The sequence below is a fragment of the Xenopus tropicalis genome, chromosome 2 (genome assembly GCF_000004195.4).
Source record: "Xenopus tropicalis strain Nigerian chromosome 2, UCB_Xtro_10.0, whole genome shotgun sequence".
NCBI lineage: Eukaryota > Metazoa > Chordata > Amphibia > Anura > Pipidae > Xenopus > Xenopus tropicalis.
The window spans coordinates 41,731,421-41,758,562 of record NC_030678.2 but is presented as its reverse complement, the minus strand read 5'-3'; the positions used below and the strand labels follow the sequence as shown (position 1 = coordinate 41,758,562).

General features: G+C 40.7%; 1 protein-coding gene across 2 annotated transcripts; it reads right to left on the bottom strand.

Moving 5' to 3' along the window:
* Window positions 1-8,107: 8,107 nt before the first annotated feature.
* Window positions 8,108-22,899, bottom strand: mks1 (Meckel syndrome, type 1). Of its 2 annotated transcripts, XM_012957167.1 has the most exons (18): window positions 22,498-22,899; window positions 22,301-22,416; window positions 20,670-20,737; window positions 19,642-19,797; window positions 18,461-18,558; window positions 18,240-18,368; window positions 17,732-17,836; window positions 17,522-17,630; window positions 16,562-16,618; window positions 15,007-15,049; window positions 13,813-13,875; window positions 12,300-12,370; window positions 12,012-12,081; window positions 11,822-11,926; window positions 11,376-11,509; window positions 10,579-10,661; window positions 10,100-10,197; window positions 8,108-8,652 (listed from the first exon to the last, which is right to left on the bottom strand). In XM_012957167.1, the coding sequence occupies exons 1-18, from the start codon at window positions 22,572-22,574 to the stop codon at window positions 8,549-8,551; spliced, it is 1,686 nt and encodes a 561-aa protein (XP_012812621.1). In that variant the 5' UTR covers window positions 22,575-22,899; the 3' UTR covers window positions 8,108-8,548. The 2 variants fall into 2 exon arrangements, with proteins under 2 accessions (XP_012812621.1, NP_001039150.1); NM_001045685.1 differs by lacking the exon at window positions 11,822-11,926 and having other exon boundaries at window positions 8,116-8,652; window positions 22,498-22,707.
* Window positions 22,900-27,142: the final 4,243 nt, after the last annotated feature.

The window sequence follows — 27,142 nt, the reverse complement described above, 5'->3', positions numbered from 1 at the left end:
TTGACTCTTTTACAGCCAAATAGGGGTTACAACTCTATAAAGCAATATATATTAAAAACAATAATAAAATAAAAACAGGTATTTTCAGATACAGACTTCTGTAACCATTCATTATTACCCTTCAAAAAAGGGTAACAAGAGTAACAAAAGATAAACCACTGGATATTTGTTGTAATATATGTAACTGGCATAGACAACCTTTATCTGCTATTAGTGCAACATCTAGATCGGATTGTGGGCAGGATATCCCCTTTGTAAGGTCTTAATCCCCTGCTTTCCGGCAGCTCACAGATTTTGCACCGGTCACAAAATATTTAGTGTACCAAGCACATATCTTTGCTTTCAGCTGTATCGGATAGATTTGTGCACTCTCAATAGAAGTAGCCTGGTTCAGTGACATCTGACAAAGCAAAAATTAACTACAAAGATAGTCCTCTTCTTAGTTTGATGGGCTATTGAAAAGTTACATGGCAAACACGAGGGAGGCACAGGAGAAAGAAAAAACGAAATCAACTTAAACCCAAAACACTCAGAAGTTAATTCTGACAAAACAAATTGTTTGTCTTAACTGGTATTTGATATCTGCTCTCAATAACCAGGGTGGGTTAGTCTCATCAAATCTTTGTGGAGACGGGTAGTAATGTGCTTAAATCTAGCTCTCAATAACCAACCATTATGTTCTTTTCTCCCTGAAATATGTCTTGTCTTTATAACATTAAAGACAAACTGTAAAATAGTTTTTAATTGCAAATGATTATTCCTTCTCAGTTTTATGTTAATTTTGCAAATCAAAATATCATATTATAACTTGTGAACTCATAAAATCATAAATCATACCTACATACTTTTGGTTTTATGATTTAACTTTGAAGGACTATGTATGGGCATTCTCTTAGACACCCTTTATATGCGCTCATTTTAATTAGCACAAACGTAAACACATATCTTTATGTCTGGCCAGTAGCAGGCTTGCTAAAGGACTCTTGTAGTGTTTATACCTAATTTCACAGGTAATATGCACAAAGAAAGAAAACCAGCACTACTGTAAGAAAAGATGGCACCCTGGGCCAGAGTATGTTCTGTGTAGGACTGTGCATGTGCCAGCCCAGGGAAGTTCAAGGGGTCTCTGGGAAAAAGGCAATGCTTTAATGAAAAGTACCCCAGGCTGGGGTAGCAATTAAAGTCATCGTAACATTGGCATCCACCAGTTAATATGTGGCTTTCAATGCTCTTTAACGCTCTAACATTGGCGTGTATTTTTTAATAAAGTGCTGTGCCCACTATAAGTATCCAAATCCGCTACATTCAAATATCATATTGTTTTATTATTTTGTTTGGCAGACCTGGATTGGGGATCTGGATATTTTGGCAAATGCCAGAGGGACCGCTATGAATTGCCATAGACCAGCAGCAGTTTTTACTGCCCCTGGAGGGGGCTGTTTGTGCCTTAGCTTACTTGAAATGCCAGGGCCTGTTCTGAATCTCAAGCCCAGCAGGTTGTTTTGTCTGCACAAAAATGAGCCTGGGGTATTGTTATACAATATATTAATTAAGGTGCCAGCCTTTTTATTTTATTTTTTTTGTTCTGGTGGACTACCCAAATGATTGGAACAGCAGAAAGTCTGATATAAATTTCCTATTAGGGCAGACAATCATTGGTTTGCTAAGATAGCAGGATTATTGGTCTAACCAGTTAGCCATATCTGCCCACATAGTCAGGCAGTATCCTCCAAATTGGCCAAACTGTCCATTTAGTTTTGAAAGGAAACATCTGCTAGTAATGGCAAACAGCTTTTTCCCTTTGGGCTCAGCTTGTAATTTTAAGCAAAGAAGCCATCTTTGGGTGCACAAAATAAGTTGGAGCACCAGGAGACAACAACAAGGGCACCCAAGTCCAGTAACCCCCAGGCACCTCAGCAGTTCTCTTACTGGTCCAGAGCAACTAGAGTAATTAAAACAAATCTCTGATCCAGATGGATCAATTTATTCTTAATAGAAAAAACGGCATGTAAAATGTTATACAAGAAAGGATTGGATCATGTCTTTGCATAGTAGTAAAGTGCTTGTGTTTATTCTGTGACTGTGCCCTTCTGCCCTTTTCCATTAGGCAATGCATTGTCAGGGGGTGTAAATCCCCCTCTCTCTGAACCGTTTCATTCAGAATGCATAAGAAGAGCAGTCTCTGTTCGCAGGGCAGCCTGCGGCTTTTAGCTAGAGCTGGGACAGAAAAGCTTTTCATTGCACCGGCCACAATCCCCGAGCCAGTAAAATCACAGGCCTGAGGTTAACTGCCAACACAAACTGGGGGGGTGAATGGAAGCAAGAAGGAGGGGAGGGAGGTAGAGGTGCTAGGATTTCACAGCTCTCTCTTCCCACAGGCGCCAGGAATCAGCAGCACCGACAATCTGTGCCTAGGGAGAGATAGAAAGCTAGTGTTAAAGTTTCAACCTGGGCTTGTAAGCAGAGTCTTGTCAGTGTCTGGCCAAGAGCAAATGGAAATAAGGATGCAAAAGGCTATAGAGGGGGGAGACAAATACTGCCTCTTGTTCTAGCTTGAGTAGAAATACTGTGGCAGTAGGTATTCCTGCAGGCTTTCCAATTCCTATTCCTAATAGTACAGCTCAAAGTTATGTCAAGTCTTAGCACTATGGCGCATGGAGACATATATCTGCTTTTTGTATGGAGAAATAACTTCAGTAGAGCCCTCTGTGTACCACAGCCCATGAAACCAAGCATAGCTGATGCCATAGGGGCCTTAGTAAGCCAAACTACCAGCAGAGAGGTTTCATGCCTACAGATCAATATCAGAGGCCCTGTTGGTCTCACCAGTATTCATATCTCATGTTTTCAGCCATCAAAAGGTTTGTGCTACCGACACTTCCAATATTGTTGTGCACTGATTTGATACTGACACACAAACTCTACAACACCAAATGTCTTTGTCAATTTGTTTGGTTTTGTTTATTGTCATGTTATATAAAATGCAAAATAAAAGCCTTGGCCTGGCTTCCACTACACATGCTCCTCCATGACCAGAGCTTAGCGATTATCAACCCTGCTGCTCTGCTCAGTAACTGCCCAACAGATATGGGTTAAGGAGACAGGTTCCGGGAGCCCAGTTGAATCAGCTGGATAGGGGGCACGGACCTGTGTAAGGGAGCTAATTGTTAAAAATAGGTTGGCAGTTTTGTTCCCCTGTAGGAAAACAAAGCGCTCTCTGATCAGAAACCTTCTCCACACAGTGGAAATATCACCCTGCTTTTATATTACTGCACTACGCTCTGGGGGAAAGCAGTGCCCTGAGTCCAGCGAATGCTATGACACACTTAGCTGTTCCCACTGGGCCAGTACTTTTTCAATGTATTACAATTAGCATAAGGAAACCCCTATATTAAGAAAGTATCTCTATAGATTCTTGTTTACTCAGCTAGGGGGAGCAGTTTTATTGGAGTTACTGACCAAAGCAAACACTGTGGGAAAGATAATGAGTTCTTACACCCTCTCCTCCGTAGGTGCAAATTATAAGTGATGAGAGTAAACCTCTTGGAACTCTTATCCAACTCAGAGCAGACCAACTGCTTTATTGTCAAATCACTCTTTTTTCAAAACACGATACACAATTTCAGCTGTATTGTCCTATAACAATCTATATTATCAACAAAAGCAGGTGAAATCTTTTTGATTGGAGGTATGGTTCAGAGGATAGACTGGAGTGTTATCACTATTGAACCTGACAAATATAAGAATTTGGAGGTGGCAAATACACCAGGGATCCCTAACCTTTCTTACTTGTGAGCCAGTCAAATGTAAAAAGACTTGGAGAGCAACACAAGCAGCATAAAAGTTCATGGAGGAGTCAAATAAGGGCTAAGATTGGCTATAGGGCAGCATCTATGCATAATCTTAGTTTACAGGAGGCTTTGTTTGGTAGTAAATCTTGTTTTTATTCAACCAAAACTTGCCAACAAGCCAGGAATTAAAAAAAAAAAGACCTGCTGAGCCACTGGTTGGGGATCACTGCTCTACACACATCACACATTACTAATCTGGTTGGTAAACAATGCAAGTGCTCTCAGTGTAACTATAATAACCGAACGATTCTGTGGAAAAATATGTTTTAAGTTGGCAACCACACCACATTAGCAGACCTTTCCCTTGAGGTGGGGATTATTAGATTAATGCGATTGTTAGGCCCTCAGGCCAAAAGATTGGCTCACATTGACAGGATGCAGGCCGCCAGGGTGAGGAGCCCATTCAATGATTTCTTTTTCCCATCGGGATTTTTAAACCTGCCCATTCGATGTCTGCCCGATTTTCGTCTAGATATTGGTAGAGCAGGCTGGTCTGCCAACTCGGCAGTCTTTATCAGCCCATGTATGGGAATAACTGATACCATGTGGAAGCCGAAAATTTCTGTTTGTGTATATGCAAGTGCTTTACATAACGTCACTAAATACTGACTGTGCATGCGCATCTGGGATTTAATGCAAAACTTCTGGGGATGAAGCGAAAATTGGGAGACTGGGGGAGAGAAGCAAAAAGCAGCTAACTCCTGGTAAAATAGGGGTTGACACCTGTGAATTTGTGTACAAACTGAGCACATCACAGAAACTCAGCAGTAGTGCTTGTACCTAACCTGCTGAAAGATCCTGTGGTTGCTGCCCTCTAGCGGTGGCAATAAGGTATTGCTTAAGCAGAGGCTCAGAGAAAGTTTCTCATATTACAGTACTAAGCGAATATACAGGGCAGGAACTAGGGGTAGGCAGAAGAGGCATGTGCCTGATGTGCATCACTGGGGGGGGGGCAGGCACATCCCACTTCTGTGCCATGGATGTCCTGGAGGATTGTCAGATGCCGGTGCATGGGGTCTGGGCGCATTAGCTGCTTGGTCCGGCACTGCCAATGTACCATACAACAAATCATTCAGTCTATCCTACATTGTAGCATTGCCCAGCTGCTATTTATGATATACAGCAATTACTGGCATACCTAAAGAGAAAACCAATTAACAGCGCTCAAACTTAGCCTGTACAAAAAGTGTAGTACCACATTTTCCCCAATATGTAAGCTCACGTGCCACATCAAGGCCCCTCATTTAACTTGAGTCCTACACTGTCTACTGTGTACTAAATATGAAGTGGCACATAAGATTGAACATTTTACATATTTTTATGTAAAAAACCTTCATAGAAGGTTACTATGGTGGGTTCTTGAAGCCACAGAAAAAGGGGGAGAATGTCTTGGCAGGAATGGTTAAGAATCTTTTCACATTGTGGAAAAGGGGATTCATGAAAAATGGCCACATGGTTAGTTCCCCTGTGATACTTTCCTGGTTGCATTTTCACAGATATAACCAGGGGTTATAAAATCACTCACAGGGTTGCCTCTGTCACACAAGCCTCAAACTGGCCAAAGCTGTCTCTAATACTACTGTATATTTAGTTTGACTTATAGTGAGAGATTAGTAGTGTTTTAATTATGTAGAAAATTTTTACAGAAGATGGACTTCCAGTAATTCATAGCATTCTAGATAACGGGTTCCCAGATGAGGAATCCAGTACCTGTACCTCAGGCCCATTATATAGTGGGATAAGTGCACCCAAACCATGTTATACAGAGTGAGGGAATACACTGGTCTGGTCTGAGCGCTTGCAGGTCTCACCGCCCACACGGTTACATAGCAGTCTATGTAATGATGTTGTTACATAGTTACATAGGGTTGAAAAAAGACCATCAAGTTCAACCCATTCAAGTAAGCCCAGCACACACAAACCTATACTGACCTATCTATACACTCACATACATAAACTTTATATACTAACTGCAGATATTAGTATCACAATAGCCTTGGATATTCTGATTGATCAAGAACTCATCCAGGCCCATCTTAAAGGCATTAACAGCATCTGCCATTACCACATCACTAGGAAGGGCATTCCCCAACCTCACTGCCCTCACCGTGAAAAAAACCCCTACACTGCTTCAAATGGAAGCTCCATTACTCTAATGTGTATGATGTCACAGGTCTCGTAATTCCATGCTGGGGGTGATCTTTTGATACTGGGGAAATAGATTACCAAGGGACAAACAATCAATCTTGGGTTTTTTGGTTATTAAATTATGTAGCATATCCAGTGACCCTGGTCCAATTGTCCCTTGTAACAAGCAATAGTTTGAATGAGAGAGAAAGATAAATAAAATCAATACATAACATTGTAGCCTCACAAAGAAATAGTTGCAAAAGGACATTCTATAAAGTGCTAAAAGTTAAGTTACAGGTGTTCTCTCTTTACCAGTTTACATTCTAAAATACTCCAAGTGTAGCTGACTAATACGTATATATTCATTACAAGCAATAATGTATATTACAAGCAGTAACAAGCAATGCAGTGTTAGATATAGTGAGATCATATCAAGAACTTCACTCAAAGAGGAAAAACACCTAATAGATTTTCTAGCTTTGACAATGTTCTTGGTACAAATGAATCTGAATTGCGTTTTTGCAAGAGAGATAAAATGTTCTGGATCCGTGAACTGGGCCTAGAACCAGAGGATTATGCATTGCTGAATATTCCCATTTATCGTTCGTCTCTCAGAATAATCGATGCTGCACAAATCCTCCTGAAACAGCAGTTTATAGCTGAGGGGCTTCAGCCTGCAAACACCCCTTGGTTTGTCACGCGCCCTGTGTCTGGACTGGCTATACAGATTCATGCCAATGAGCACGAGAGACACTGCTTTACAACTTGTTACAGAAGTGGTCGAGTAGAACTTACTTACGTTACATTACAACGTACATAGTTTCCCACTTATGGCCTCACAGGCAACTTTAAAGCAGATCGAAGCCATTTATTAAAGTGTGGTTCCAGATCCTTTGAATAACCTGGCATATACTGATGGTGTCAAAATATAACCAGAGGGCTCTAATGACTGTGCTGATACTGTGTGAGATACTGAAATCCCAGCTGCACATCTGACAATTCAGAAATGAGGGAGTACCTTGTTAAATGCTTTATGGCCTGAGAGATTACTGCATTTCCTAAAATATCATAATTATTAATCAAGGGCAGCAAGAAGTTACTTTCTACAAGAAGAAATGTCACTCTCTCTATAAGTACCTAAGGAAGGAGGAAAAGAGATGTGGCAGAAAGAGACCCTTAAAGGACATGTCAATTCTAAAAGTGAAAAAAAAATAATAGCTTTTTGCCTCATAAATTAAAACATAATTCTAAGCAACTTTCCAATATAAATTTGTTAATTGTTATTTGTTAATTATTAGTGCTTTAAAATGTATTTGTAAATGTAAATGCTATAGAAAGCAGCATTTGCTGAACTCCTGGTTGTTACTTTTTAAACAATGTTGCAAGTGCCAGTCTCCTCCAGCAAGTCAGGTCTGTCAGGCTGCTGTTTGTGTTAGATTGTTTCAAACGCCAGAGCCACCAGGGCAGAGAATAGAAAGGAACAGTAGACACTGTTTTAATAGCAATTATATAAACAAATAACTCCATTACTACAAATACGTAATTAATGTATATTGCAAAGTTGCTTAGAATTAAGTTTTCTTTTATTAGGCAAAAATTATTTTTGGGGTTGACATGTCCTTTAAGACAAAAGGGGACCCAAAGTCCTGTAGCTACACAAGCTACATGTCAGATGGAATAAAGGGTAAATTGCAATCCAGACAGGTTAACTAGGGCATCCGGTCAGCTTGACCCAGCGCTATGGGAACCAATGAGCAATTGGTTACGATGGGTAAATAGTAGCTAGCAAAAGCGAAAATTAAGTTGGTTGTGTTTCATCCCAGAATAAAGTTTAATGCACACAACAATTAAAGAACAGTGCAGCAATCAAACTCCTTTACATAAGGAAGTGATAAATGGCCTCAGACCAGTCCTGCCCATTAGTAGCTCTAAAGACTGGCGCCCACAGGTTTTTAAACAAGGGTTTGCCATGCCTTCCATTACAGGGCAACCGCTTTTAAATAAATACTGCATGCCAAGCAAAAGGAGTAGCAGCTTCACTCCAGCAGCACAGTAGCCATGCTCATGTGAGCATCCCAGGGTTTAACCCTTAGTTTACTAATGCTGCAATAAAGCAACTATAGGCATACTATTCAAAAATATATCTTTATTCTCAGTGTTTTGGTTATAACACAAATGTAAATGTAATGATCGTATTGTGCAGTAGAAATTAATAATCATTTAGCAAACACAAATACAAGGATTTAAGAGATTCCACCAGTATTCTTTTTAAGATAATCAGGATAAAGTGCTTTGTGCCTGATACCAAAGCAAAAAGTCCTTTTCATGCTGGAATAGTGAGTATCTCCTGGTGCACACAATCTGCCATGCCTCTAATTTAACAGTAAAGGATTCATGTGCATCCTTTATGATAAAAGACACAGGAATTAGATTGGGTTACTGGAAAACTCTGTATCTTCTCAAGGGCCTGGAGAAGGGACCAGAATCCAAATCACATTGGCTTTCAGACTGCTTGTCATATTCTGGTCAGTCTATCCCTATGCAGTAGATCTGGGCACAGAGCAGGTTCAGGCAGTAGATTGCTCTAATGTTGCCTTAGATGTGTTCAGAATATCCAGAGGAAGACTGTCACGGGCCTGTTGCATACGCCGGCGTGCTCTCTGAAAGGCATCTGAAGAAATATCGCAGCACACAAGGGTTAGAGAGGATTTTTTTCTTACCACGAACTTTAGGCAGGATATAGGCAATGATATTGCATGACAAGGGGCAGGCATAGCTTGAAGGGCATCTATCACTGCAAAACAGTTTCCCACACCAGAGCTATGGGCTAATATACCCCAACTCTTGTTAAAATACAATAGTATGCCCCTCATAGTCTTCTTCCTGGTGCAGGAAGCCATGTTGGATCACTTACACATGCATAATGAGCAAGTGCTCCAGTTCTCTCATTAAGCACATGCATGTGAAGAACATTTGGTGCAGGAGTCAACTAAAAAATATCACATGTGTATAATTAACACAATAAGGCACTTATGCATATGTGGCCTAAATGGCCGTGCCAGAGTGTTGGTAAAGATACTATTGTCTCCCCAATCTGAATGGGGGCACCTCCAGTGGGTGCTAAGATAGTCGCCCTTTCAGGTCATCTCTTCTGTACATACAATGAGAAACCTTGACAGTTACTTAGCAGTGGTAAGCTTCTGAAGAAAAAAGCATAAATGCTGCAAATAAAAAGTCAACAAAAATTATTTTTCCAAAAAAGTACAAAAATTATACATGTTATGTTTGGATGCATTTGGTTCCAGAAAAAGACAATGAGCTTTTTCAGAACATGCAATATACTTCCAAGCCACAAGATGGCACATAATCATCTCCTTACACTTTTATTAGTTCTGTATGATACTTTGAAACCAGAGAATAGATCTTACCAACTACAAAACACCCACTAGGGGTCACCATTCTAAACAGAATGATATGGATTAGTCACAACATAGGCATGGCAATGTACCATGGGATAGTCACTAAAAATCCATCTGATCTTGGATTGTATTGGAGGTATTCCAGGAAAAATCTTATGCAAAATGCTGTAGGCAGAACTTCTCCATAGAGTCACCCACATTGGCTAATTCTGCATATTATATGGCCTCTCTCCACCTACATCTCACTGGCCTATAGTATCAAATCCATTCCAGGTGGGCACCCAGCCTCCTCTATTATCACTGATCAATAAAAACTTGCAGTATAAATAGGAAAGAGTACCTTCCATGGTGCAGTCCATCCTGTTTCTTTAATTCCATATACATAAATACACAACTGGCTGTGCAGCCACCACTTAGGAAGTCTACAAACTTTGTATCAGTGATTTAAAAGATGTGTGACTTTGAGAATAACATTAGTTCCAAATGTTCTTATGTAGATCATTTATGCAGTCAGCTGCTAAGTTAAATAAACTTGGCAACAAGCTTACAGATTCTGCAGGCACAGAGGTGCAAGGAGCCATGGCAGCAGTCAGAGAAACACAAGTATCACATTAAAGGTAATTTGGCTATGCACTGCCTACAGAATGCTGCAGCGAGATACTGGGATATCTCGGATTTCAGTGGAGACAAAATACGTACCAAGAACATTCTGAATGCTGCTCTGTTGGCTGGAATGTCCCAAATGATCCAACACACTTTGCATTCTTTTCCTCAGGGATCTGCCATCAAGGAAGGAACTATAAGACAAAACATATTAATGGAGGCATCTGTAAGGACTTCCTTACAGCAGTACAGCAGCAGTTCTCCAAAGGGCTAAATATACTTTTTTGTTGCTGCCAATAGGTTTCTTTGGTCCAAGAGCTCAAAAGGGACAAAGCAAATGTAATGTACTGGGTATGTTGCTATGGATACATATTATCCAATAACTATTAACCACCTCAAGGCCAAAGTCCTGCAAAGTAAAGTAAATATGTTTAAATATATAAATGTCTACAGAGTATTTTTTCTGTGTTACTCATCATTTGAGAAGTATAAGCAGGGAGTCACAGAAAACAACATGCAAAACAATATGTATTGATAAATAATAACATAAAAAGAATTAGAAAATCTGCCCTTACCGTGAATGATGTAAACAGTGCAATCGCACGGTCAGGCTCCCAGATGACTTTGTCCTGAAGCCTAAGCGACTAAGGCGTTGTCCCTGAGGGTGCAGCAAGAAATGGTGCTTTGAGGACATTTACTGTTACTAAGCAATGTCCTACAGAACCGACACGTGTGTAACGGGCATGCAAATATAGCCCAATGCAACTTCCTAGCAACACTGCCAAGCAGCTCAAGGCCACAACAACAGCTGCTATGCAAGTCAGTGGCTATTTTCAAGTGTAATTTCAGAAACAATCGCAATGAGCTTGACTTTTGGGTTAGGAGTTGCAAAGGAAGCCTTGTAGCTGCTATGGGCATAGATTTGATCTGATCTTTTCCGATATAAAAAAGAAGAAAGGGATTGAGGCTTGAGAATTTATATATTATTTACTGGAAATATCAAAGCCAATAGCAAAGCCATAAAAAAACAGCAGCATACTAAGTTCTTCAATAATTATTGTAAATAGAAAGAAAGGGGACCTACTGGAAAGCATTTTCTTGCTAGATACACATAACGTAAAAGTGAGTGATATGTTATATTACTTATAGAAAGAGAGAATAATTTAGTGTTCTTTATAGAAAGATATAATTTAGCAGAAGCTCTTATAGTATGGAAGTAAATGAATGCCTGGGAGAAACACAATGCTATGCTTAAGTTAAATTGAGGAGATCTAGATGAGGTTAATCTATGTTAGTATTAGCATGTTGCTAGGCCGTGCCATAGATCAAAAACAGCTGGGCAACAGCCGCACAGCCTTGGAATTCACCTCACCTGAAATGTTTCAGGCACTCTGACATAAGTTAGATCCTCAAGTTCTGGAGATCCACCTATGAAAAATCTTTTGAGCTCCGTAAGCACTCCCAATTCTACAGGCCGCCATGTCTGAGCTGTAAGGACATGCATTCCTGTACAAAGAGAATATAAAAGGAACATGTTGCTTAGAAATATTAATATTTGTGAATTATAATGACAAAGGGTCAGCTGTTCATGTAATATAGAATGGTTACCACTGGCATAAAAAAGGTTGCATAGAAAACACAGGAGACAGAATGGATAGAAAGTGTGGCATAGAATTGTTAGCATTTATGGGCCAGAACAAATACAAGCATATTAAGTAAATTAAAAGGATAAAAATAGGATCAAAAGGATCTGAAGCATTTTGCAAGGCACAGAACATATAATTACCAAATTTGTACCCAATCCCCTGCCGTACTTGCCTGGAGTCCCAGGTAATACAACAGACCCATATCCTTCAACTCGATATCTTTGCCAAAAATCTAGTGATAAGACTTCAAAGAAAAGCACTGGCAACTGTGTGGTTTCTAAAGGAATGAGCAAAAGTGGTCATAATTGTGCCCTGCTGATGGGAGACAGCAATGGTCCTGCATTTTAAAAAAAAAAACTCACCTTCAGAATCAGCCTCCTCTGACAGAAAGAGCTCAAAATTGAAGGGATAACAGAAGTATGCAACACTGTCCTGGATGCAAATGATCATGGTGTGAGAGAGAGAAGAACAAAATGCTAGGCGTGGCACAAAGTTAATTTATAGCTTAAATGGAAAAAAAAACATTTTGACATGCTCATTCATTTGGGCTTATGTAGAAAAGATGCATAAACACTATTAACTTCTAGTAATAAATATACATGTATTCATACACTGACTGCTGAATTACATTGGTGACATTGTGTGCTTACCCTTGCACGAGTTTTTGTTCGGCAGGTTTGGGTGACTCCCGAGAGCTCCTGGAACCCTGGGCTGGACCAGTCTGAGAAAATAAAATACATCTTATAAGAGATTTATTTTAAAATAGCATTTTTACAAAAAAAATAGGTTTGCCTCAGGGAGTAGGTGAAGAGTGAAATGTATTACATTGATACATGAATGAACTGTCATTTGCTAATTTAGAATAAGACACTGCCATCTCTAATCCCATACAATCAAGTATAAAGGTCACTGCTTTATGTCCAGCACTGGGCTTCAGTAATCAGCATTCCTTTAGCAACTAGGGAGTCCTCCTTAAGGAAAGCCACCTGAAGCATCCTATGGTAAGTTTCAGCTGACATTCTCTCCTCCAGCAACAACTTAGCTGCAGCCATACAGGAATACATGAAAATTGCACCCCTAACAGTCCATATGCCTTCTGCATCCTGTGCTGGATTTAGAAATAAAGGGCAAGGTGCAGACTTTACACTTACTTTTGTCAATTTGCACCTTGTTTACATAAAATGTTTACTTAAAGGGACCTGTCATCCAGAAAAAAAAAAGCTGTATAATAAAACTCTTTTTCAAATTAAACATGAAGCCCAAATTCATCCAAACCCACTTTAAAGGAATTTAAAAATCCTAGCTATCAATCAAATATTGCCTGTTCAGACAATTAACATTCACTTTCCCCCTCCCTCCTCACCGTCTAAAAGGTTTAGCCAGTGCATAGGCATGTGTATCAGGTCCCTCATTCCGGCACATAAACAAGATTTTGGGGTGATACAAAGCTTGCGACCACAAAATGGCACCTGCCTGCATGCTGTAATTGTGTAGTTCCATGACTGGAGGAAACAAGATTTATACTATTTATATAGTGTAAATAAAGTTTATTTTGCTTGACAAACACACTAGAAAACGATTTGGAATTATCTCATAGGGTGACAGGTCCCCTTTAAGGGCTAATTTTCTACTCACATCCTCAGTTGAGGTTGTGCAAATGGGGATACAGTGACACGAGAATTGGAACAATTCATCCTTGCAGTTACAGTATGTATATCTGTCCCGTCTGCTGTAAATTGTGTGCGTTTAGCAGTAGCGCCAGGTTTCACCACATTGGCTTGCATCAATTGACATACTCAAAGAATTCAATGCAGAAGTAATTTTGACCCTAGTGCTGGAAGTGACAACATCTTGACTCACAAACACAATTTTGATGCACTGGCTGCAATTGTCTGATGCAGCGCCCTCTTGTGGCCACAGCATTGTAAGTAATGTCCGAATTTGAACTTGCGGTCAATTTCAGTTACTCCTAACATATCAAACACCCCACTCTGTTCTCAATTTAATTACTTGGTTTTCTCTTTTGTAAAATCAATGTTTTTCAGACTGCACATTAATGTAAACACTGTATGAATCAAGCTCATTTAGGCACCTTTATTTAATAATAAGAAAGATATTTCAATTACACACAGAAGTCTTACCCTACCCCATGTTAGTACTTACTTTTAGGGAGTTCCACAAAGAAATGTACATAGAGATTATCATACTCAAACTCCTGTGCTGAGACTGTTAAATAAAAAAAGATAAATAGGTGAATTAATGATGGGCAGGGTTGTAGGGGCTGCAAAATATAGTGTTATATTTGTATAGCACGGGTGACATCAAATCAAATGATTAATAGAGAAAAGGACAGCACCCATTGTCTATTACAGATACAATAAGAGTTTCATGTTTTCATTTTTAAATTTTCAGGCATTTTTAAATAAACAAACAATTTTTTAGTGATGGGCATTTATTTGTCATTAGCAAATGATATGTGATGGAACTTGGTTACGAAATAGCCAGGGACGCTGTAACTTCCAAGATGGTGGTGTCATATTTACCCATAATGTCACCTGTCTGTGCAACAGAGCTACTGACCCAGAGACTGGGCCTCAGGAACTCAAAATCATACAGAATTGCTGTTTCTGACTGCCCCCACCTTAGTTACACCCCTGCTGCCTTCCTGTTACAGTACAGGAGGGCTATGGTTGGTTTATAAATAGGTCTATGGCCGGCCAGCCCAAGATAGTAGCTGCAAACTAAGCCAGCAACAATATCACAGAAAGCAGTAGGCACCTCAGTAGGTGAATCTAATATGGTAAAATGGTCAGTTGCTGAGAAATTTATTATTTATTCTTCAAGGGTTACGTGTCTAATAATATGACTCAACTTCCTTTTATTAACCCTTCTGTTTTTCCCATTTGCCTCCCTCAGATCTCTTCTTCTTCCTTTCTTTGTTTTTGTATTTCTTTTCCTTTGCAGTGATAATAATATGTTGCTGCCTGAATCAATAAAACAATATAAATTAGGGACCAGCAATGCGCTAAAATGCTGAAAATATAATCCTACTGCAAATTCATACTATAAACTTCTGCTGTAAACTTTATTTTTCAAATATGAAGGGTTTACCAGATGTGCCTGAAATGCTAGTAAAGTTTCTTCAAAAGTCACAGATTTGGTGGAATGCAGTATTATTATTCTGTATGTATGGAACGCCCACATATTCCACAGAGATTCATCATACACTTTGCCCCAGTAGATATAGAATTTTTTTATTAGAATAATTATAATGTGCTCTAATAAACCTGTTGCTTATGAACCAACTGTAACAGCATTTTAGGCACATACGATCCTTCGCCGTGATAATGCACTTACCAATTTCCCCATTAATGAAGACTCTTAGGGTACCTGCAGGGGGCTATGAGGAAGCAGAAGAAGAAACAAATTTAAAGTAAAAACATTGCTTACATGCAACCTCTTTTACTTTAGCTGTTGCAGAACTACAACACCCTAGATTCTCCTGCCAGTTTAGCTACTTTGGGTGCCGTGTGTCAGATTTCTATAACAGCTTCAGAGCCAAGGTTGCTTATTCATGCTTTAAGCCAACATTTATTAATGCACAAACTGAAATATATACCAGGCCCTGTTTTTAGTGTAGCCTTTCCAAAATCAAAGACCTTTATCCCAAAGCAAAGAACATAGGGGAAATAATGGTCCAAGTGTCTGCGTTAGTGTGAGTTAGTGGCCACAGAATCCACTGCTCTCTGAGAAATGGCTATATTTTAAAAGGATATGGAAAATATGTTGTAAATACATAGAGCTTCTCTAATCAGAAACATGGTACACAATCCATTCCAGCCATAATGCATTCAAAATATTTCCCAGTGCATTCATGAGGCTGAAAAAGCCACATGTCCAAAAGTTCAACCTTTTTGTCTAAAATTGGCACTCCCAGTCATTATGCCTTTCCTTGTCCTTGAGAATCTCTTCACTAGTGTAAATGGTCCAAACTGGCCAACCTTCCATTAGCAGTTCTTCTAGATTTTCTCTATTTTACAAATATACTTTTTAAGGACTGGAGACAAAAACTGCCTTGCCAGTGCTTTGTAAAGGGGAAGAATGTCCCTATTCCCCTTCTTGTATCTATTCCCTCTTTATGATTGGTAGTTTTAGTACCTTTCTGACATTTCCTGCTGCTGACTTACATTGCTTGCTACAGATACATTTCTAATCCACAAGTACCCCTAGGTCCTATTTCATAAAGGAATCTACACTGCCACTTTGTCCAGATTCTCCTGCAAGGATAACTCACTGTGGACTGAATTAATTGGCCTGCAAAATTATTGGCAAAAACATTGCATTGCAGATAAGCACAGGCTCACAATCCGCCCCTATGCTTAAAAAAATCTTCTGGTTGTGCCCACACCCGTAAGCACTGAATCCACAAACAGGCAAAAACAGCCAATATCCACCAACATATGCAGATATGTTGTGCATGCCTAAACCCAGGTAGATTCAGTGCTTACGGGTGCAGGCACAACTAGAAGACTTTTTAAGCTAGGGGCAGATAGTCAGTCTGCACTTATTTGCAGGCTGACAATCCGACCCATGTGCCCTTGCCCATAACAAGATATTCAAGCACAACTTAAATAAAAGTGGACCCAATACAGAACCTTGCTGCACCCCACTAAAAACACTACACCAGGTTGAGAATGCATCACTGACCACCCTATGTTCACAATCCTTCTTCTAATTTTCTATCCATATGCCAACAGCATAAATAAGAAAGAAGTAACAACCAATTAGCAATTTGAATTTAGCAAATATGAAAGTTTGACGCCTATAATTGCCAAGTAGTAAATTACTTTAGACCCATGAAAGCCAGCGCTTTCTAAATAAAAAGAAAAAAAACAGTATAATAAAAACTTACCATTTCAAAGTCAGAGCCCACCAAACTGTTCAAATATTCTTTATGTCGGCTGTATAACTAAAATATTGCCATAAAGATATCAATTAGCAAATTTCTATACACACACTGGGAAAGCAACTTAATTTATTTACAGAATGGTTAAAAGCATTATGGGGTGCATTTCCAAAATAACACAGAGCACTTGATTAATTCTTCTGGCACAAGGTAGAGAATATTTTAGGGGACAGAAATCCCTAGGACAATTACAGCTCAGTGCTAGCTGAAAGGACTATAAACTGTTTTTGAAAGGGTCAAGCATTTTGTAGTGCCTCAAAAGTTTAACATATTTGCATTAACCTTGGCATGCAACATCACTCTGTGACTCTGATGTACTGACTGGTGGATAGGAAATTTATTTTAAAATCCCTGCTCATTTTTATGTTATCCTGACAAATGGGGGGCTGTACAACTCAGATACCAAACACGCATTTTTTGGTCACTATCTGTGACTTTGAATAAATCGATCATTTGATTAATTTATAATCAACAACCTAGTGTCTGAGATCTGGCCAACCATGTCTGAGGCTGATTTACTAACATAGGTGCTAAACTGCATCTGCACAGTAACAACCAATTAGCAATTAGAATTTAGCACCTATGTTAGTTAATTAGTCCCTGTCTATATTTGCAGGAGTGGGTGACTATTCGGTGATCTAAATCTGATATACCTGCCGAACTTATTTACAAACAAGTTTTATACCTGAAACCAAAAGGCTCAAGCAATCATAAATCTGCCCCTTGAAGTTAATTTTAAGTTGAAATATCCCTTCATGAATTTACCAAAATGATTTTGAAAGAAGAAACTCGAGACCCTTTTCCCACACGGATACTCTCGATATTAACTTAAATCTTGCTGAAAAGCACCGAGTTTAAATATTTTTGATATTCCAATTTCCCTAGCACTAGCATGGTTTTGCTTACATCCTTGTAGATATGTTGTTCCCTTTCCTGCTCTTCCTTCTGAACAGATTCAGACACGTGCTGCAAAGTATATCTCCACAGCTGCCGCTTTTCTCCTTCCACCTCGAGCCTATTTCAGGGGAAGGGAACAGTATTTGAAAGTAATGAGAAGTTGGCTTTGCTGCAATAGAATTTATTGTGGTTTTATACTATTCCCATGGCTGTATTTACCTGTAAGGTCCCTTTGTGCCAGTAACATCAGGTTTCAGCGTGATCACACCATTTGCATCCACACGAACAGTACATAGGACATGTTCATGTTCCCTCAATCCAAGGCTGGAATATATACATAGATACAGCAGTAAAATAACTGTGGTGACCATCACTGAAAATTATTTGCATGATGGGAAAAACTAAACAGAACTGAATAACCAGTTGCAGCTTCCCATACCATCTAGCCCTCCAGATACAGAGGTAGATTTATACAGGTGCCCTTAAGATTATTTAATCAAAAGATAGTCATTTAGCTGCAAAATTTTCTCAGAATTTGCATTAATAAGCCCACTGAAATAGCTTACTTACAATTAAGAAACTAAATATTTACTAGGGTATATGCAACTTTGCCTGTGCAAAGGAAACATGCTTCATAGAATGTAAATCATAGCAGAAAATGTAAATCTGTGTACAGAAAATTAATTCATTTACATTGCATTTAGTAAGGTTGGTAAGGCTCACTCACTTTCCACCTGGTCCTAGGTCTGCCATTATGTACATTGTCTGTACTGGAGTGTTAATAATGTGATTACTTCTGATAAAATCATCTGAAGGCTTCCAGGTAATAAAACGATGCCACATCCCAACTCCATCACTGGCAGAAAACAATACATTTCATCAGAAATATCTCCAAAGCAATGGAGTGTATAGTACTAAACACAGAATAATATGAGCACTGACACTTACATCTGCCTTTTGTCTTGCCGTCTTCTTCTTACATTTGCCATTCGTTCTACCAAGAAAGTGGGTGTTTCATCTAGAGAAGTTGTCACTGATTGGCTGTGCTATAGAAAGAATGAAACTTTTAATTGTTCTGTAGAAGTATCTTTATACTTTTATAGATATGGTGGCGTAATCAAAACAATTTCAAGGAACATAAGAGGATGAAAAAAAAATTATGGGGAGGGGAATAAGAGAAAGGCTGTTCAATATTTAGTAATCCAGCTGTTGCAAATATCTAACATCCATCATGTGTGGCTGGTAAAAAATTCTGAAAGATGCAGTGTTCTTACTTAGTATATAACCCTAGGCAGATTTTAGGTTGATTTTTAGTGATGAAGTAAATAATCTACTCAAACATATGTTCCTCAATTCAGTTAACTTAGTTCATATACTTTATATGTGAAATCCAGTTAACGGCCATCTTACTAACTATGCTAGCACCCAAATAGCGGACTGCCTGAAGCTTACATGAGAAACCATGAGATTATTTTTTTAATTGAAATGTAAAGTATCTGTAAAGTAGAGTGGCACAAAAAATCCAAACGAAACAGGTCAAAGTAAAACTGGAGCAAAAGGGGGCCACATTACAAATGTTTTGTTAAATGTTTGGTCATTTTAAGTGGCAGGGTTTCGTTAATTCCTGTGCCAACTTTTGTGACCAGCATATACTGCTATGTGAAAAACTGAGCTTAGCATATGCATCTAGAAGCTGCATTCTTAGTTTTAGGGATGCACCGAACCCACTTTTTTGGGTTTGGCCGAACCTACGAACACACAAACCTGCACAGCAGGATTCTGTGGATTTTGTGGATTTAACCCTTTCCGGATTCTAATTAGCATATGCAATTTGGTACGACCGGGACCGCATATCCAGCCGAAACCAAATCCTTAAAAAACAGCCAGGATTCGGCTGAATCCCGAACTGAATCCGCGATACGGTGCATCCCTACATAGTTTACACAAGATATAGATCGGTGGGAAAAGTGTTCCTTTAAATATTCCTTTAGCTTAGCATATTATTTTTTTTTTTACAATATTTAAGAAAAGCCGAAACAGTTTTAAATAATAAAGCAAAAACAAGGGATGACTAATTAATTTTCAGAGCATGTTTTCACAATCATAAGTATTATTATAGAACAATGTACCTCTTCTAGGTTTGTATAGCGATCATGGTCCGTATAGGTGAAGATGCGTCTGTTTTTACGCCCCCCACCCCTCTCAAGAGACAATACATCTTGGTAGTACTGATGATCTAAAGGTGTCCTGCAGGCAGCCTCATTTTGGTATAGTTCATATTCAAACTGCAATAAATAAACAGAACAAGAGATAACATTTGTGGCTTGGCTAATGAGAAATAGCTGCAGAAGTTCTGTAGCCTCCAGTAGCCTACTTCAGCCATAGATTCCCTATTATTGCCTTTAAAAGAGAAAGGTTTAATCGCTAGGGGTACCAAATTGAAGGCACCTCCAGTAATTGTAATCACTTACCCAATACCACAGGCTGGACATCCTGTTAGCAGAAAACTGCACCGGCTGGGGGTACATCTTCAAAATCTGGGGCTGATGCATGCACACTAGAGTGAAAAGTTGAACTTTAACAAAAAGAAATCCGTCATTTTCACTCTACTGTGCATACGGCAGCCCCAGATTTTGAAGAAAGAAGAAGATAAGAAGAGAAACGCTTACTCACATGTACCCCGAGCTGGTGCAGTTTTCTGCTAACAGGAGCACAAGTCTGGGGTATCATGTAAGTGATTACAATCACTCACTAACATTTGGCACCCCTCCCTGATTGAACCTTTCCTTCTCCTTTAATATAATGTTCAACTGTGCATTTAATTGCATATTCTGTAAGTTCTAGAATAGGAACCCCATATTCCTGCTGTTGCATTAACAGAACAAATCACTAAAAAGGCTCCAGACAATAAGGCATTAAATGTACCAGCATCACTTTTCATAAGGGACCAAAATTTGTAACTTTACTTATAAAGCACCAATTAACATATATGAGATATAGATTGCCTTTAAGCAGCTTACCAGCTGTTTTAGTAACCTGCATTAGATGTGCTATTCATATAGGAAAATATATAAAAATAAATTTGAATTCAGTACTAGGCCACTTACAATTATTTGCTATGGGCTAGTGGGAAGAGAAGGCCAACAAAAGAAATTACCTGGCTATAAAGTTTCTCCTGCCAAGAAATCACCACTTCTTCCTTCTCCTCATTAGGATGAGGCCCCCCTTAAAAGACAAGATCATGACAATTAGGACAACAAAAATAATAAAAACAAAAATGCACAAAATTTGTTAATGTACTAAAGGCTTCTACTTTGTATAGTAGTAGAAACAAGATAAAACATAGTTCTTTCAGACAGATCTTGCAATTGGAGAATTCAGTTATAGTTTCAGGCATAAAGCAGAGCAAGCCATTTTTGGCAGGGAAAGAATTATACATAGCCACAGGAATATCGCCAGGATACTTATATCTGAATAGAAGCCTATCTAGGTGCATGTATTCATACTACATGCAATACTCTTCCAGTTCAGGAATGTGAAGCAAAGAGTCACTGAATGTGAGAAATCCTTGCTCGCTGTTGCCCATTTACACATTCTCTTCTCTGCTGCCTACAGACAGTCAACGTACAACTCACCCCACAGATCACCTTGTACCTGACTCTGTGTTCACAGCTCAGCCTACCTTTTCACCCTACAGACAGCTTGCAGCCAGACACAGCTCACCCTACCCTTCATAGAAATCCAGTAAATTATCCAAATGGCACTTAATACAGCAATGTGCAAACGTAGTTTTATTGGCAATCAAGGCAAATGTTTTAGGGCAACTCTCTTCTTCAAGTGCTAAAAAGTAGTGGAAATACCAAAAAGAGCGCCATACATATATTTACTACAATTTTGCTCCATGCACAGTATTTGGTTTTGTCCTGGATTAAATTTGCCCCTACCCCTCACCCTACAGCCAGCCTGCACCCAGGCACAGCTCACCCTACAACCAGCCTGCGCCCAGACACAGCTCACCCTACAGCTAGCCTGCGCCCAGGCACAGATCACCCTACAGCCAGCCTGCGCCCAGGAAAAGCTCACCCTACAGCCAGCCTGCGCCCAGGCACAGCTCACCCTACAGCCAGCCTGCGCCCAGGCACAGCTCACCCTACAGCCAGCCTGCGCCCAGGCACAGCTCACCCTACAGCCAGCCTGCGCCCAGGCACAGCTCACCCTACAGCCAGCCTGCGCCCAGGCACAGCTCACCCTACAGCCAGCCTGCGCCCAGGCACAGCTCACCCTACAGCCAGCCTGCGCCCAGGCACAGCTCACCCTACAGCCAGCCTGCGCCCAGGCACAGCTCACCCTACAGCCAGCCTGCGCCCAGGCACAGCTCACCCTACAGCCAGCCTGCGCCCAGGCACAGCTCACCCTACAGCCAGCCTGCGCCCAGGCACAGCTCACCCTACAGCCAGCCTGCGCCCAGGCACAGCTCACCCTACAGCCAGCCTGCGCCCAGGCACAGCTCACCCTACAGCCAGCCTGCGCCCAGGCACAGCTCACCCTACAGCCAGCCTGCGCCCAGGCACAGCTCACCCTACAGCCAGCCTGCGCCCAGGCACAGCTCACCCTACAGCCAGCCTGCGCCCAGGCACAGCTCACCCTACAGCCAGCCTGCGCCCAGGCACAGCTCACCCTACAGCCAGCCTGCGCCCAGGCACAGCTCACCCTACAGCCAGCCTGCGCCCAGGCACCATGCAGCCTTAAAAATGAAAGGGAAACACACAATATGGCCGGATCACTCACTGTTCGCCTCTGGGTTGTTGTGCAGCGCCTGTAGTTCGAGTCCTCCTCTATTTGCATCCTCCTCCTGCACCCGCTGTACCAGAGCAATGGCCGGGGTAACCCGCTGCAGAGTCACTCTGAAGACAAATAAGACACTGAGTAACTAGCGCTCCACATGCGAGTAGGGCTGCGAACAACAATAACCCCTTGACACTCACCGAATCCTCAGATTCTTTATGGGGTCCCGGGATCTGTACACTGCCTCCCCAACATCCTGATTCCAGTCTTCCGCCATATTTCAGAAAAGCGCGTCGCAATTGCCTAGGCAACCGAATCGGCAACTCTAATTGGCCACCACGTAACGCGTAGCAGCCGAGATTTAGCGGCGCACTGTAACCTACCGCTGATATCCGTGCGTCATGTCACTGCGCGACTGAGGCTACAAATAGCAAGCGCGATGTGCGTCTAATAGTTTGGGAGCCATAACAGTCCATGTGTCTTGCAAATCTTTTAATATGCGTTAAAATACCTCCAATAATCCAGCTCCTTAAATCAGACAGGTGAATTAGATATCGCCAGTCTGATCTCGCGAGAATGTGACGTCACACCACACAGCTATATATACAGCGTACCTCGGTTATTTCACTACGTGATGCAGTTAAAAACATGGGCTTGCTGTTCGCGGCTTTTATTTTATGTTATATTTATTAATTTTTACTACTAGTCATTTTTCCCGCTCGCACTTTTAATACTTTTGCTGAGGTTACTCTGCTCCTGATATTTAGCCAATAGTGCAGGTCGCTGTATGTGAGGATTCGGGCCATGCTCTTCTCAGTTCAGGGACTTATTTAGCAAATAAAATGGGTGATACGTACCAGCCCTAATCTTTTAGGCTTTTTTTCATGTTGGTATCACAGTAATTGTTAACTCTGGTCTAAGGTTATGTTTTTTGGAAAGTCACGTTTATGTGAAAATTGAGACCATGTTTTTGACAATCTAGGGCTAAAAAGAGTCATTTTTGAGAATAGAATGGGTGAATTACGTGGACAGCATTGGTGTCTGAGGGGCCTAGTGTTTTTGTGAAGACAGACCATATTTTTTAGTTTGGAGACAGAACCAAGGGCTAATTTAGTAAGACTATGGGTCAATTTGACCAAATGGTCAAAGGTTTAGGGTTTATTTTTTTGGTGGTATAAGAGGATCCCAATGTTTGATGTGCAAATTAGGGAAATAATTTTCACAAATTTGTGCCTAAAAGGTTTAGTTATGAGAATATAATGGGTAAAATATATATTTTAGGCTCTTTTTATCAGAGGGTGTCTGGTTTTGTGTAAATAAGGGCTGGATTTCGGTAAAAGGGTGAAATTAACCAAAATAAATAATTTACATTCACTCTGGTCGTAACTTAAAAGTGTGCAGGTTTCCTGTCAGTTCTGCCGCAGAAGGTTCTGGGCCCCAAAAGGGTATTGGTAAGGAGCAGTGCTGGCAGGGGGTTTTCCTGTTTCATGGGGGAGATAAAGAATATATTGGTGAAATATACCATCAGTAATCTGTAGTTGTTAGGCTTTTTTCACAGTGGCATCAGAGGGTCCCAGTATATTTTTAGGTATGGCTACTAGCTTTTTCACAATTTATGAACAGACCAATGGCTAATTTAGGACAAGAAAATGGGTAAACTTGACCAAAACCAATTGAGAGTTTATAGGCTTTTTTTAATCTTTTTTATTTTGGTACTAGAGGATTCCAGTGTTTTAGGTGACAATTTATGGACAAAAAGGGCTAATATAGGAGAAGGTTGTAGTGAGTGACCATCAGAGGGTTCTGATGCTTTTCATGCAAAAGAGGGCGGGAAAAATGAAGTGATCCTTATGTTTTTATTCTGGCAACAGACGACTCTTTATATCAGGGGTGGGCAAACTACGGGCCGCAGGCCGCATCCGGCCCGTTGGCCTTTTTAATCCGGCCCGCCGACTCCGGGTCCCTTTAAATAATTTCTGGGCCCTGATTGGTTGCGCTTCGTGCGTGCTGTATACGCAGGGGGCGCAACCATAAAAAAGGATGCAGCGGGGAGCCGGGAAACAGACGCAGCCGAACGATGGAGGGAGCCGCAGGTCGGGGAGATGGAGGATGCTGGGGGGGGGGGAGCTGGTGGGAGGACGTTGGCCCGGCCTGGCCCCCCTGTGAGTCAATGTGGCCCCCGAGCCAAAAAGTTTGCCCACCCCTGCTTTATATGCATACGTGGGCCAGATTTTTTACAATTTTGCGACAAGGCAAAGGCTAATTTAGGAGAAGACAATAGGTGAAATTGACCAACAGTCATCCTAGCTTTTTATGCTTTTTTACTTTTGCATCAGAGTGACCCACTTTTCTGTGTGCAAGAGAGAGCTAGTTTGGCAGTATCAGAAGGCCCCAATGATTTATGTGGAAACTGGCTAAATTTCTCACAAAAATCAAGGGCTTAGAAGAAGACAATCAGTGTAATTGAGCCAAGTCATCTTGAGTTTGCTTTCTCTCAGAGCAGTGCTGTCCAACTTCTGCGGTGCCGAGGGCTGGAATTTTTCTAGCATACATGGTGGAGGGCCACTAATGGAAGCCAGTTTGACCACCTGCCTTTTTTTTTTAAACCACACCCACTTCAAACCACACCTATTTTATCATAATGGTGGTAGTGCAGCAAAAACCCAAATGCTTGGTCCTTACTACGGGGATATCAACTGTCATTCATATGTGAAATTATTATATTATGTCATATTAAGACACACCCTTAAATCCATATGTCTCCTCCCCTGTGGATAGCACAGCAACCCCCAGCACATAATTACACACCTTAGGGACCATTTAATGGCTATTTCCCACTGCTAACAAACTCCCAGAACAAACCCCTGCCAGGTTCACCTCCCACGGGCAGCATAGGGCAGGCAGAGTCTGGCACACACAGGCAGCACTCTACCTTTCCTGTGCTGCCTGTGTGTGCCATACTCTGCCTGTCCTATGCTGCCTGTGTGTGCCATACTCTGCCTGCCCTACTCTGCCTGTGTGTGCCATACTCTGCCTGCCCTACCCTGCCTGTGTGTGCCATACTCTACCTGCCCTATGCTGCCTGTGTGTGCCATGCACACAGTCAGCATAGTCCAGACAGTACATGCAATGTCTGAGGTGTGAACAATTGGGGTGATTACAGCCTGAGCCTGAGGTGTGAACACTGCAGGGGGTGAACAATGCAGGGTTTAAAAGGTGTGAACAACACAGGGGATTACAGCCTGAATTTGAGGTGAAAACCATGCAGGGGGCCAGTTAATCTCGGTACTGATACCATTTAAAGCTTACATAAAGGTAAGCCATCAAAGCAGCCAGACAGGTGGGGGGGCCACACAGAGGGGGGTCCCGCGGGCCGCCAGTTGGACAGCACTGTCTCAGAGCATATATGGGTAAGGGATCACAAATAAACCCAAGATCTTAATTTAACACAGCATAATTGCAACTTTTTGGATGCTCCAGAGTAAAATAGGGGTGGCTCAGACAATTAAAGTGGGGGCTTATTGCTGGTGTTCCTTTGGTAAACTCTTAGAGGCAGATTTACTAAAACTCTGATTTGAATACTAATTTCCAGGAATTTCTAAAGTTTGTTAAAAAATCTGAACTGAAAAAGCACATGGGAACTTCTGTTTGTCACACGATAACCATGACTTTTTCGCATTGCTGCACAAAAGCCAGCGTCAAAAATCCAAAAACCTATAACAATTTGAAGCAAAGAAAAGATAATTTGAGAAAAAAGATTTAATTTAAGAAAAAAACAGAGCATTAGTAAATACTGTTCTATGTTTTGAGCAATGATTGTATGATGCCGAGAGTCATGTATACACAGAACAGTCAGGAGAATATGATTACATCATTTAGGCCACTGGTCTAGGACTTGAAAAGTTTCCTTTTTATGCAATGTTGTTTTAGAATTTCATCTCTTTAGATGCTGAACTAATCAGGCCCAGACTATCAGTCACTAGAAAGATTGCTGTAGGTTGGTATAGACCATTACTTTATATAAGGGGCTGTTTGGTGCTATGGTGGCCACCTTTTCTGAAAAAATACATGCCTTCCTATATTTTTACCTTCTTTCCCATTTATATCATTGGTATCAAGCATAATTTTACTGGCTAGCTTGGGAAAATACCAGCCAGGTGGCAACCCTGTTTGGGCCACTGTGTACTTGAAATGCCTATTTTGAATATTAGCCCAGGCATAGACTAAAGCTATTTTCTTGCTTGGAAAATTCTGTGATTTGTAGCCCTGAAAATTTGGGGGATCCACCAGCACACACAACTCTCTTGTGTCCCCTCAGTACAGGCATTTTTTTTCCCATGTTACCCCCATCCCCATTAATGGCTGCCCTTGAGTCCCTGAAAATACCCCACCCAAAATATAGTGCTCTCTGCTGTACTGTCACCCAGTAGTGAAAACTCACAGTAAAGAATGTACCAGTATGCTGTGCTTTTTTGTGTTACTGGAACTTTAACATCTCCAAATGCATTTCTACCTAAAGGAATTAAAGGAACAGTAACACCAAAAAATGAAAGTGTATAAAAATAACTAAAATATAATGTGCTGCTGCCCTGCACTGGTAAAAGTTGTGTGTTTACTTCAGAAAGTCTACTATAATTTATATAAATAAGCTGCTATGTAGCCATGGAGGCAGCCATTCAAAGGAGAAAAGGCACAGGCACATAGCAGATAACAGATAAAACACTATTGTATTCTACAGAACTTATCTGTTATCTGCTATGTAACCTGTGCCTTTTCTCCTTTTTTCCAGCTTGAATGGCTGCCCCCGTGGCTACACAGCAGCTTATTATATAAATTATAGTAGTG

Coding starts and splice junctions, on each gene's coding strand:
- mks1 (XM_012957167.1), bottom strand. CDS start 22,574: ATGGCGGAAGACTGGAATCAGGATGTTGGGGAGGCAGTGTACAGATCC. Junction 22,417..22,497: donor ATAAAGAATCTGAGGATTCG/GTGAGTGTCAAG, acceptor ATTTGTCTTCAG/AGTGACTCTGCAGCGGGTTA. Junction 11,927..12,011: donor AGAGGAGGCTGATTCTGAAG/GTGAGTTTTTTT, acceptor TCATTCCTTTAG/AAACCACACAGTTGCCAGTG.